Genomic DNA, 13,177 nt, shown 5'->3' with positions numbered 1-13,177 from the left:
GGAAAAAGGCAAGCTACTTTTAGAAAGGGGCAACAGATGAACGGGTGCCTTTGGAGGAGAAGGAAAAGAGGCGTGCTTGACTCAGGGCTGCTGGGAAAGGCTGGCAGGTCAGGGTACAGAGCCATGTGTCTGTGCCAATGCCACACAGCTGGAGGGTTGCTATGCCCAAGAGCTGGAGACCACGTGGGAGATGCAGTGCCCTGAGGGTGAACATAGGGAGCTGGCCGAGGGTGCCCCTCATGATCCCCAACCCGCTCACTTGCCCAAGGCCACCAGGACAGGAACACTTTGAACAAGATCTGTGTGATGATAAACTGAGGAAGTGCTGGTGCAGTTGTGGTTTGGCCTGGTTCCTTCCTGACTCAGATAATCTGACTCCTGTCAACGTTAGCGATTCTGTTCCCCCAGTTCCCACACAGTGAATGTTCCAACACATTGCAGAAGTCCGAACACAGCAATGTAAAACTCTCGATAGGTCTGAAGCAGAAAGAACTGGATTGGAGACCTGATCTATCAAGCCATCTCATCTTTGGATACATGTCCCAAACACCCAAACTGTATGGGGAGAAATACTAAAGTGAATGAAAAAAAAAAAAGCCTTCTTAAATTGCCAACACTCATTTTCCAGCGATAACACTTTATTTGAGGCATCAAGCAATATACTGAAAGAGGTGAGTCATGCGCAAGTAATGTCCTTATTTCCATAATTGTACATTTGATACTCTCTGACCCCTTAAAGAGGGTGGGGAGTGAGCAAAGATGAGAAGCACATAGCTTTTATACAAAACCGTATCTATCTAAGTGCTTGAGAAAGTCCGCTTTTTAGTTTTTCCTTCTTTAAAAGGCATGTCGGTTTTATTTCGGAAAACTAAAATAAGCTAGTTCTTCCACTGAGGATAAAGTTTCTCCCCAGAGTTACTTATGAAATAATGCAGCTGCCTTTTTCTTTAAAGGGATTCTTGTCTTCTGGAATGCCTTTCACCAAAGGGTCCTCTCCAGAACGTTCTTCAATGTAGTTTTTTATTTCTTCAGAACATTTAGACACCTTAAAGGGGGAGGAGGGGGAAGAATGAATTAGGTCAGGATTGTTCAAACTGTATCACCACCTTTTAGTGAAATTAATATAATTGGGTATGACCAGCATTTACTGTGAGACTAAAAATATTAGAGTACAGCACAGAGCATATATAATGTAATAAATGATACAATCTATGTAAAATATATTTCTAACTATGGGTTAGAATGTTAGAGAGTCACTGTATTAAATAAATTATCCTCAGCAATTTCTATCCATCGTGACTCACATAATTTCCTTCCTCCGCTAAAATGCAGTTAATGACGTGTCCACAGTATTTTAGGAACTAAACCAAAATGTGCTTTCAATTTTCCATGCTAATGAACAGGTGTAGTAGCACACTCCCAAATGTTTTGGGGTATACCTGCCAACATTCTCATTTATGATGGGTGTGTGCCACATTCTGCAATTTCACAAAATGATAGAAACACTGAACGTCTGACTCGGGAAAAGGCTGAAGTTGCCCAGTCACCCCATTATGTCTCTGCTCAGAATTCCTTCCTGTTAGTTGCTTGAGAGCCATGGCCATAATAAAAGACTTGCCTGAGACTTATTATGCTAACCTCAGATTCTTGTGTGTATGTAATCATTTAAAAACTTTATCTGAAATGGAGAGAGGATTAAATAGTTTCCTTAAAAAGTCTATCCTTAAGAGACAGGTTGCAAGAGTGAGTTTTTAAAAAGTACTTAAAAGGAAAGGATAAGGATTCGTGTCTAAATGAAGGTCTCTATTACTAGTAAGAAATTAGAAGCAAAAATTATAGAACTCAAGCAAAATTCCAGAGGAGACCACCTAAGACTAGACAAAAATATTCCCACTAAATTTTTAGTTACTAATCTTCATACTGTTTTAATGGTGACCACTAAAACATGTTTGCATGTGTATCCCAAAATGTATATAATCATTTACTTAGAAATAAATGCAGATACTACTGTGTCCATACATCATTCATAATTATAAAACATAATCTGGAAATTATTTAAAAATAGAGATTAAAAACTAACCAAAAATATAAATTTTAATATTTTACAGCCATATACCAAAGACTCTTTGCACACCAGGGTGGAGGCCACTGCTCCAAAATTTAAAAGTAGGTGATGTAGTTATCTGGCTTAAAATGTGGCAAAAATAAAACCTTTTCAAGTACCATTCTCTCAGGTAACATTTGCTCTCCATCCTTGCTGACACTGAATTCTCAAAAGTGAGGTGCAAGTATCCATAACGTGGGGTCTATGGTCCCAGATAAATTTATGGATAAGATTCAAGTTCCCCTAAATTGCATCTGTTCTTAAGGAGGCTTCTTCATCAGGTTTCCAAAGAGATCTGTAATAGCCAAAGCACTCCTTGAGTGCGTTTCTTTCCACCGTGAAGAGGATATGTTTGAACAACCATTAGCTGGAGCCGGAGTCCAGCCTGTGAATTTGGTGCCCTTGGCCGGAGCAGAGCACATAGCTCCGACATGAACAACTGATTGACAGAATAACCAACGGGCATCAGAAGACTGTGTTCCAGTAACTGTCCTATCATTAGCTCTGGGGCCCCATCGGGATTCAAGTTTGTGGGGGTTTTTTTAAATTCTTTAAAGTAAGAGGGTTGAATGAGCCACAGTGTATGTCTAGCACTAATACTCTGTAATTCAAAGTGCATTATAAAATATGTTTGAATATTAATATCAGGATGTCAGTGCCTCTCCCTCAATCCCCTAAGCCTTAGGGCCTAAGGCTATCCTGGAAATTTTCTCTCCCTCTGGCATACAATTGGAGTTTCTGAAGTTGGGAAGCTGACTTAGCAGGGTGTGCCCTAGACGTGGATGTTGGGGAACTGGCAGGGAGGACCTGCTAATGAATATTTCCACAGTCAGCTGCACCGAGGCCCTGCCCAACTTCTAAGTTGAAGCTTTAAATAACTGGAAGATATTTGTTTCTTTTCCCCCTAAAACTTCTGCATAGGGATACTAGATATTAAGCTGTTCCAGCTTTGGGACAATGCTTTACTTCAGTATATGCAACTCTGTTTAATATGTAACCTTTAAGTTTCATTGTGTGAAAAAACTAAGGGGTCAACGCATGCTCTACCACTGGGCTTTGCCATCCACCAAATGGGTCCCTTAAATTTTCAAGAAACAAGCCTATTCATTGTGTCAGGTAACTGGTTTTTTTTTTCCCCTTTCAACACAGCAGTATTTTTATAGCATCTCAGTATATGTGTAAGTATTTATAAGTAAACCGATTACTACTCATTCGTTCATTACTTATAAACTGGGCATTACAAAGGGATGAGAGTCACAAATACATATGGACATTGTAATGTTTTGCTTCCAAGCCCCAATGGGCTGTTCACTGAACACCTCTGGAAAGAGCCCTGTGAAATTCAAAACTAGGTAATTCAAGACTTTAAATTGTGATTTATAAAGCCTTTCAGATACCATTCTTCCCATGACGAAAAAGATCAAGGAAGTATAAGCAGCCATCTGTCTTCTTCCTACAGCTTGAGTTTTTAAAACCAACTGTCTAACAGCAGGCAAACTTTCTTGTCTGTTTCCCCAGTCTAGGCGCCTCAGATGTTCTGACATTTGGCTTTAAATTACTCATCGGATCCCTGCTCTCTCCTTTACCTCCTAGGATTTCCACATCAACTGGCAGTTCCCAGGCGTCACCAAAGCCCTACTTCCAGCTGCAAAAACAAAACAAAAACAACAGCAAAACCACACACACACACACACACACACACACACACACACACACACACACACACACACACACACACACACACGACCACCACCACCTCCTTGTTTCACTGCACCAAACCAGGAGAGGCTGACCCTCGGAGAAGGAAATAACCTGGGGCGGCCAATTTACCTGTTGTCTCTGCAACTTCACTTCTTTGCGAAGTTGCTCAACTTCCATCTTCAGCTTTTCCTTTTCTGGCAAATCTTCGATGTGCAGGGCCGGCATCTTCGCCCCAGAGCTGGGCCCAGGGGCAGCTCTGGAAGTGGAGCAGCTGGAAATGCTATAAACCAGGGCGCGTCCCAAAATAACTGCGCGCCCCCGCCCCCCGCCCGCCCGCTGGACGGGACCGCCCCCCGCGCGGTGGTCCCCGCGTGGAGCGCGCAGCGGCCTCGCCCGGCCCCTCACGCCAGCCCTGCCCAGCGTCCCGAGAGCTTAAAACCCCTGATCGCACTCGCCAAGCCCCAAAACCCAGGAGGCCTGTCCCAGGGAGCCCGGGAGGGTTCAGCCCAAGGGCCCCGGGCCTGATTCCCGACCCCACCTCGCCCTCGGGGGACCGGCCTGGGCTGGGGCCCAAGGGTTGGGTTGCGCGCTAACCCCTGGAGAAAAAACAAAAGTTTTACTTTTTGTTCCTTTTTTTTTTTTTTTTTTCTTTCTTACCCTTTCCCAAGTCATATCCGGGCTTTGTCTGTGAAGCAAGAAAGGGGGACACTACCCTGCAGGAAATAACAGCTCTTCGCTTCTCCAGGAGTTTCAAAAAGATACAGCGCGCGCGTTCCTTTTCCCAGTTACAAGCGCACATTCATCGGGGGAACTGGGGACGCTGGAGAGAAGTCCCAGATGGACAATGGGACCGGGCTGTGATCTCTGAAACACCCTCCACAGCGGTTGATGTCTCGCCATCCAGTGTGTTAAGGAACTGGGAAGCACTTACACATTTGGGGATCAAAGGGGGACCAGGGTATGACTATTAAATTACAATTTGCAGGGGCATTTTCTGACATTAAATAATTATCTGCATTCTTGTTAGCAGAGGTTTGTATTGGGGAGTGTTTGGTAATGACTGAAGGATAAGTGGATGATACCAGAAGAGAGAGCAAGAATCTTAATGTTCCCGTTCTCCCCCAAAAGATTTCTTCCACTACATCTCCCAACATGTGGGTGACACTTGACACCAAGGATTTTGAATTCCTGATTCACAAAGTGTTGGTTTCTCCACTTTCTGGAAAGCAGTATTCCTCTAGCTGCCACTTTGTAAAGCCAGGGAAAGTGACGGATGTGAAAAATGTTTGTCTGCAATAAAAACTTTCCCTTGGACTATAAACTAAAACCTTGTTAGTGATGCTTTAAAAATTAGAAGAAAAATAAAGCATGAATGTGAGAAATCTTCCCAAGCAGTCAGATGTTTCCCTTTCTCTCCGGGGATTACCTACTGCTTCCTGAGTCTAATTCAAGTTAAGAGTGGAGGCATTAAGTGAATGATTTCAGGGTACCTGGACTGAGGCAGCCATAGTCACTCCTCATTTTGTAAGCAAAGTTGTTTTTGTGGGGGTTTTTTTGTCCAAAAAACAATAATCTACTTGCTGAGTACTCCTGGATTCTAGTTTCAGCTCTGACACTGGCCATCACTGGAAAGGTTACTCCCACACCCTCTCTGATTCTGGTTTTCTTAATTTGTAAAATATGTGATGGGGCAGGGGAGAGGTGAATTAGCTAAAGTATGTTCCCTTTCTAATTGTGTTTATGTCTCTACATCTGATAAATGTAGAAAATGTTGGGAGATTCTTTTTCTGTATTAGAAATACCACACATTCCAGGATCTCCCTGACTCAAAGAAGTTAGGTCAGCTGATGGCGTGTTCCCGGTGGGTGAGCTGTGAGCCAAGACAAAAACTCATGTTTAAAGAACTCATGCATTTTTTTTTTTTTTTGGATTCCCCATTGTTTAAATTTAAAAGGTTGGTTAAAAATAGCTTAAATAAGTTAGTGAAAGTAGTTAATGTGGCCTAAATTAAATAAGCAGCAGCATCCAAATGAAATAAATTGGTTAAGTAAACGAATGTCAGTATGTCTGTTCCAAATCATAAAAATAGAGTTATTTTGGTCTGGAAATTTCTTTCCAGTGAAATCATCTAGTTGCACAGTGCAAAATATTTATAAATCCATCGTGGTTCTTTAACTTCTTCCACAGTGTTTTGAGACTTAAATTAGAGATTAAGTATATATATATTAGTTTATTTTAAAAGGTTTTATTCTTATCAAGTAATTCATATGCAATATCATATTTAAGTAAATGGATTGAATTAAAAGGAATTGGAAAATGCTGAAGTCCCATGATCACACAGTCTTCTGAAAAATGTTTTGTTGTTTGGTTTTAAATGGTAAAATGATAGAAATGCTTCAACACACACACACACACACACACACACACACACACACAGTATGTAGTCCCTATTCTATCAGCAAAAATTTTTTGATAAACAAATGTAAAAGCCATATCAGTTGTATCTAAATGTGCTTTTAACATTTTACATATATTTTATGTGTTATCCCTAATCAAAGTTAGTGTGCAAAGTAATACGTGTAGAAACCATTCTGCAGTGAAAATGACAGGTATAATCAGAAATAAACTTTTATTATCCCACCATTTGTTGACAAATGTTTTAAAGAAGCTGCCAGTCATAAAAAGCAGTCAGAGAGATGTAAAGTACAGCATAGAGAAAATAGTCAATAAAATTGTAATAATTATGTATTGTGTAGATGGGTACTAGACTTATTGAGGTGATCACTTTGAAAGTTATATAAATGTCTAATCACTGTTATACCCCTGAAACTTATACAAGATTGTATGTCAACTGTAATTTAAAAATTTAAAAAAATCTTTGGTCCCATAAAATTTTTAAAAAGGAAATCTGCTTAATAAAAATAATATTAACCATGTGGTTATTTTTACTTTTAAAGTATAAAAGAGCAAAGGCCATGAAATATTTACCTTGGAATGCAAAAAAAGAAAAAAAAACAATTCTTTGATTATTTTTCTGATGTATTAAGTATGTTGTTAAAAATTCATATAAAGAAAATCATAAAAATTTGAGGGCAGTTATATTAGAGTTGATTTTATATTAACTTGAATTTAAAAAAGATCAGGGTTCTTTTTTTATCTTATGACCTTTACAAGACATAGATTCTCTTTGCCTCTTATTTTGTTAGGGTAAATAAATGTAGTTAGCGCCCAAATTATACTCCTCTAAAATTTATAAAGTAAGTCGTGATTGTTTAGGCTATTAAAATGATGGTTTCTTTAAGGAAAGTATTGAACATACATTTCGTGCATTCTTGGCTCATTTGACATTGGGTTCAATGTATCATAACTATCACATGAACTGACCCATAAGACTCCTTTTCTAGATGGAGACACTGGGAAATCTGATGCTCCAGTTACCTTAACAACTAACAATTTGTGGTATCAAAATTATTTCTTTCATCAATTATGTTCATACAAGACTTTAATTTTCATTGCATATCATTGGTCATTCTCATTACTTGGTTTATAGTTTCCCTCACATGTTTTTAGGAGATTTGGAAGTTTGATATTAGCCTTGTTTTAAAATGTGGTTCACATCCATCAATCCCAATGAAAATAACAGTGATTTTTTTTTTCTTACTAAAACTTAAACTTACCTATGTATAGAAAACGCCGTGAAAGGGCTAGTATCTCAAATGATATAGAAAGTATGTCACTTTGCCCATTCTCACTAGTGATATCAGGTAGTTTTGTTGAACAGCCAAATGCTAAGGCTATGCCTGGAGTATTTTTTGTTTTCCTTTAGTTTTACCTAATTCCATATAATTTAGTGTCCCTGAAATAACAACTTCTGGGGGAAAAAAAATAATTTACTGCCACTTGTCGTTGTGTGGGCTGTGGGACAGCCATGGTTTCATTTCCTTCTGCCTGGACCATCTTTCTCTATTCTTCCTTCCTATGATTTTTATCTTACTCAAAATCCCACTGACAATCTGTATTTTTAAGCAATAGGAATTCTACCCTACTGCCGATTTAAGTAGTAAGCCACTAAGATTCTGAATTATCCTTAAATTAAACACTTAAGTCAATTAAATTTTAGAGACTTTATTAGTTGATATAGCAGTTACACAGATGAACAGAATTTCCGGCTTGGGAAATTTACAATATGTTATTGAAATTAAGACAGCCATACAAGCTATAAGAAGAGAAAGCACAGTAATGTAAAGTGACTTAAGAGATACACAATACACATTGCTCTTGGAATAGAGTGAGGGACAGAGGAGATAATTTTCATTAAGCTTCAGAAGAGAAATAGGATTTCAAAAGGCTGAAATGAGATGGAGCGGAGGAACATTTCAGGTGGAGGGATTCTAGGACTAAACTCTAGGAGATGGAAGATGGGGAGTCATGTCAGGGATTACTTAATGTTTAGGTGTGTTAACAACAGGAAGTTTATAGGGTTAACAATAATAGAGGACATTTATAAGGCTTTCTTCCATAGATTCATCTTTGCTCTAGCAATTTTAAATATTCATATAATAATAGATCTCTTTCAGAAAAAATAATAGCTAATTCTTATCTTTTTAAAAGTATAATTAGCATTTCTAATCTATTACAAAAATAGCACTGTAAATGTGAGCGCAACAAGGAAATACTCGCAGCAAAAATAGTTATCTAGTTATCTATTAATACTTGCCACTTGTTACAGAAGCAGAGGCATTAGTCAGCAGCGCAAAGGTAGTGAGGTCTGGCGTAGGCAGGAGGAAATCGACTAGCAGGAGGATGCGGATAGCTACTTTTCTATCGTCTTGCCTTTACACTGCTCCAGAAAAAAGGATGGGACTGGTGAGAGTTATCATGGGGATGCTATGCATGTAGTCCAGTTCCTTTCCCAGTAATAAACTAACACCTATTGGGTCTTACTATATGCCAGGCGATATGCTAAGTGCTATAGTCACCCTAGTATCACAGTTAATCCCCATGACAAAGGGGATAGCACCATTTCTCTCCTTATTCTACAGTAGAAGAAACTGAGACTCAGCTTATGTCATTTATCCAAAGTCAGTTAGGCAGCTGAGAGCCAGAGCCCGAGCTGTCTGGCTTCTCATCATTCTCATTCTGGTGCTGGTTACACCTACGGTGCCCTGTGACCTTACACTGAACCCTCGATCCAGTTGGCATTCCAGGGGAAAGTCACATCATTGATGACAACTCGAACTGGTAAGAATGGAGGAAGAGGTTAATGTTAAAACCATCACTGCTCACTGGGGGGTGAAAGATGGAGAGAAACGGAAAACAAAACATCAACAACAATCGTCACAGGACACATTCGGCAAAGATCAGTCTGATGAATCAAAAGAATAGACTTCCCAATTCAGTAAGCAAGAGAAAGGTTGAAAAAAATTATATAAGTCTAACCATGAAATTTCCAGATGGGTTATTATGAATGTTGAAAAGGAACTGAAGAAACACAAAACAGTAACTATATGCTGGCAACCAACAAAATACAGACTCATTCATAGAACACAGTAGTTACTGTTAAAGAAAGGGGTCAATCAACGTTATTGTCAATTATGCATTAGACCCTGTGCTAAATAAACATAGTAAAACATAGACTTAACATTATCACATGCCAATTTTCATTAAAGATTTATATTAATGAATTTTAAAATTCATTCACATGCTTAATGATACTATGACATATGATGAAAAATGAATGTTGTCATGAAAGCTCAAGATATTCCAGGGATTTTTAGTTTTGTTTCTTTATGAAATCACACAGCCTCCCTTGATCTCTTTGTAGGGGTTTTTGTCATCTGGGACACCCTTCAGCAGTGGATCATTGGCAGCATTTTGTAGGACGTACTCCCGCAAGTCTTCACAGCATTGGGAAACCTTGAAGGAAAGCAGAAAGAGATCATTTGGTTTAATATACAATACTGCAGAATCCAAGAATGTAGTTATGATACTAATTTCTGTGTGTTCTATCTTCCTAATGTGATTCTGCTTTCTGTCCACACTTATGTACTTTTTAGAAGAGAAGAGGAAATAGCCGCTCCCTCCCCTGCCCTCCTGGGTATCTCCTGGCAGCGAATAAACAGCTGGCCACACTCCAGCTAAGCGTTCCCAGCAGACACAGAGATCAGAACACAGCTGGCAACACAAGTCAAGAATGTCACCAGAGGGAATATTAATGAAATATTTTTCCTCACTCCAAAAATGTGACCTGTAAAAGTGGGAGGGAATGAATAATTGTTGAATTCCAGGCTTATCACCCCTGCTGGAATCTCAGAAGTATACACAGATAATTTCTTTTTAATCCTATCTACAGTGATTGATCATGACACTGTACCTGAAGGTGAACTCCAAAGGCTCCGGCACCTTTGGCTGATTTGTTCACATGTATCCCAGGCATGTAGAGCAGAACCTACATTTAGTTGGTGCTCAGTAAATAAATATTCGCTGAACTGAATAAGTTGTTTCGTTTATGAGCTTGCTCCTTGTTCATCTGCACCGTTATGAAGAATCAGGCTTCATAAGGGACTCAGTCAGAGCCCGCTAATGTACCATTTAACATACCTTTTAGGGAGAGGCAATGTTTTATACATATGTAAATATAAGTGTGTGTGTGTGTGTGTACATTGATAGGCACATATGGGAACAAGGTATTCATTTGTTTAACTTTCAACTTGCTTTGTTTTCACTTAATATATCATTCAAGACATTAACACAAAAAACTTGATTTTTGGCAGTCCATTAAGTGGTCATTTCATAAGTTATGTAACCAATTTTGTTGCTGTTTTTTTTAAATAAAATCTTTATGCCAAATTTATACACAGATTCCAAGCAACATTAGTCATAAGATTACAACTCTGCAAACTCATTATTTACATAGCAGAACAAATCATTTCTAACTGGGGCAAGGCATCCATTAGGTGGCTCCTTCATAGAATGAAATGTGGAGTTTGTAAACACTTTTGAAATATACAGTCCTTTAGATTCACTTTGGTTTTTTCCTCAAAATTTCAAAATTGAGATTTAAATTCACTTTTCTTTTCCTCTCCTCCTAACACCAGCTCATTGGCTGCAGCCAGAAGTCAGGAACAGAGGTTTAAGTTGCTGTCCTAATGCAGGCGTTTGACAGTGTCTGGCTAGGATCCCTATGTGAACGTATGTGTTTGAAATTATTTCAGCGCGGCTTCTTATCAGTGTATATGGCTTAATTCAGAGTTATAGGTATGTGGAAAGCATTCACAATGGATTCAGGCCACTCCAGGTTTGAATTTTGGCTCTGCCCTCTGACCAACTTTGTATCTTAGTTCAGGTTCAGTTACTTCCTCTATGAAATAGCAAGAGCAACGCTAGCTGGCATACTAAGATGCTCAGTTAAATGCTAGCTATTTTTAGCCATCACTCCAAAGATTATCTTTAGTCTGCCTATTGCACTGACTTATAATCATTGCAAATCTCTCAGCTTTAGGAACTGGCTGCAGAGTTGGCTGACTGACCATACTGCAGCCTTGACAACAAAACAGGTTAAGGCATATTATGGACCAGTCTGGTTCATAGATGTTAATAGCAATTCAAAAAATAATAAGGGTAGAAAGTACCTGCCATATGCTAGGCATTGCACGCAGAATGTTGTATGTATTATCCCACTTATTCCTCCCAATTGCCCTCTGCATGTGGTATTGTCACTATGCCCATTTTACAGAAGAAGAAACAGAGGCACAGGTAAGTTAGCTAACTTAGGCGAGTGTTACACAGGGAGTAAGTCCTGGAGTCAGAATCTGAACCAGAGATATAGTTCCAGAGCCCATCCACTGAGCCATACTGTAATGACACTATGTCATCCTGCGTCAGAGTGCCGGGTTCAGGACCTGGAGGTTCCGTGGTGTGTGTGTGTGTGTGTGTGTGTGTGTGTGTGTGTGTGTGTGTGTGTGTGTGTGTGGCAGTCTCAGATTATATTAGTTTGACTTCTAAGAGCAAGAAGATGTTAAATAACAGAAAAAGGAACCTAAAACCTGACAGATGGTGATGTATGCACTGTTTACTACAAGTAAAAATTCCTAGGTGAACTTGCCACAAGTGAATAATAAACATGAAGACAGTCAAATTGCCTACAAAACCACAATCCTGAATATATAAATAATAAAAACCTTTTGGGTGTTTTAAGTAAAGAAGAAAAAATAACTCTCCTTTCCTCCAAAATTTTATTCTATATTCCTGAAATTATAAAGATAACGATTTGAACTTTTTGGTTATGCTCCAAGCTTTTCTGCTGTCTATAAATTTAATTTTATCTTTCTAGCAAAATATGTTTTGCCTCTATGGGAAGGGCAACAGGGAAATGTGAGACAATTGTAAACATCAAAAAAGCAAAAATTCTTATTTTTATTGGGAGTAAGAGTATTGAACACAGTATAAAGATAATACACTCCTTTTTTCACTTTGGCCTGATAAAATTAGTTTTTTAAAAAAATACATAAAATGTACTTTTATCACTACACTTGTGAAGGAGTTTTTGTTTATACTAACTTTCCTAAAATGAACAAATCTAAAATACATATCTACATTTTCTAAACTCCATGGAAACTTTTATGCCTTTGCCATTTATTCTCCTTTAATGGCAGAGAGTTCTTGATAACCATTTCCAAGACCTGTCAGATGTTTTTGGGAGGAACCGGGAGTTCTTGTGCTTGAATAATTTCTACTTCTAAAGAAGGAATAGAATGTACTCATTCCTTACTGGCTATGATAGTACTAGAAGTGATGACTTCTTGGTTAAGGGTATTTGAACAATATCAAAGCATTGCATCAAATAAAGAGAAGCTTCTCAATTTAGAAAGATAAAAACAAAAGGCCAATATGCATTACTTTATTTTATTGCTTAGCTAAAATATGGTCACTGTCTCATATTCTTTTCTTTTCTTTTCTTTTTAACAACTCTAAAAATGTAAAAACATTTTTAACTTAGTAGTCATGTAAAAAACAGGCAACGTCTGGATTTGGAACATGGAAAATAGTTTGCCAATTCTTTGATTTAGAACCTAAATCAAGAGGTAATTGTGATTATTCATTTTCTTAATCTCTGATAAGTTTTTACCTGCACAGTTTATTTTTAACTTCATTGAACCTCTCCAGTGAATGGTGTGGGGCCAGAAAAATAATTTTCCCCCTACCTTTCTAGGTTCTTGGCTCAGAAGGCCTTGTAATAAAAAAAAAGCAGATTAATAGGAAAAAAAACAAACAGAAGTTTAATAACATATATACCTTTTGTATACATGGGGATACTCAGGAAAACTGAGTAATTCCCCAAGTGGCCCAAGACAGTTCCTTATGTACCATCTC

General features: G+C 38.5%; 2 protein-coding genes across 3 annotated transcripts in view; both read right to left on the bottom strand.

Moving 5' to 3' along the window:
- Positions 1–604: 604 nt before the first annotated feature.
- Positions 605–4,618, bottom strand: LOC308246582 (guanine nucleotide-binding protein G(I)/G(S)/G(O) subunit gamma-11). 2 transcript variants are annotated; one of them, XM_080664993.1, is made up of 3 exons: positions 4,463–4,618; positions 3,935–4,085; positions 605–1,045 (listed from the first exon to the last, which is right to left on the bottom strand). In XM_080664993.1, exons 2-3 carry the CDS (start codon positions 4,028–4,030, stop codon positions 920–922), a joined length of 222 nt encoding a protein of 73 aa, XP_080521119.1. In that variant the 5' UTR covers positions 4,031–4,085; positions 4,463–4,618; the 3' UTR covers positions 605–919. The 2 variants fall into 2 exon arrangements, with proteins under 2 accessions (XP_080521119.1, XP_080521120.1); XM_080664994.1 differs by having other exon boundaries at positions 3,935–4,061; positions 4,463–4,598.
- A 3,298-nt stretch (positions 4,619–7,916) lies between these two features.
- The window catches only part of LOC308246119 (uncharacterized protein), a 202,033-nt gene continuing 196,772 nt past the window's right edge, over positions 7,917–13,177 (bottom strand). Inside the window, exon 6 of the mRNA XM_080664072.1 lies at positions 7,917–9,721. Within this exon, the coding sequence (XP_080520198.1) occupies positions 9,593–9,721 (129 nt within the window). The 3' untranslated portion in view covers positions 7,917–9,592. The remainder of the gene's footprint in view (positions 9,722–13,177) is intronic.

This window comes from Plecotus auritus, assembly GCF_963455305.1.
Source record: "Plecotus auritus genome assembly, chromosome: 4".
In the NCBI taxonomy this organism is placed as follows: Eukaryota; Metazoa; Chordata; class Mammalia; order Chiroptera; family Vespertilionidae; genus Plecotus; species Plecotus auritus.
The sequence above is the reverse complement of the archived record's forward strand: the minus strand, read 5'-3'. Positions and strand labels throughout refer to the sequence as shown.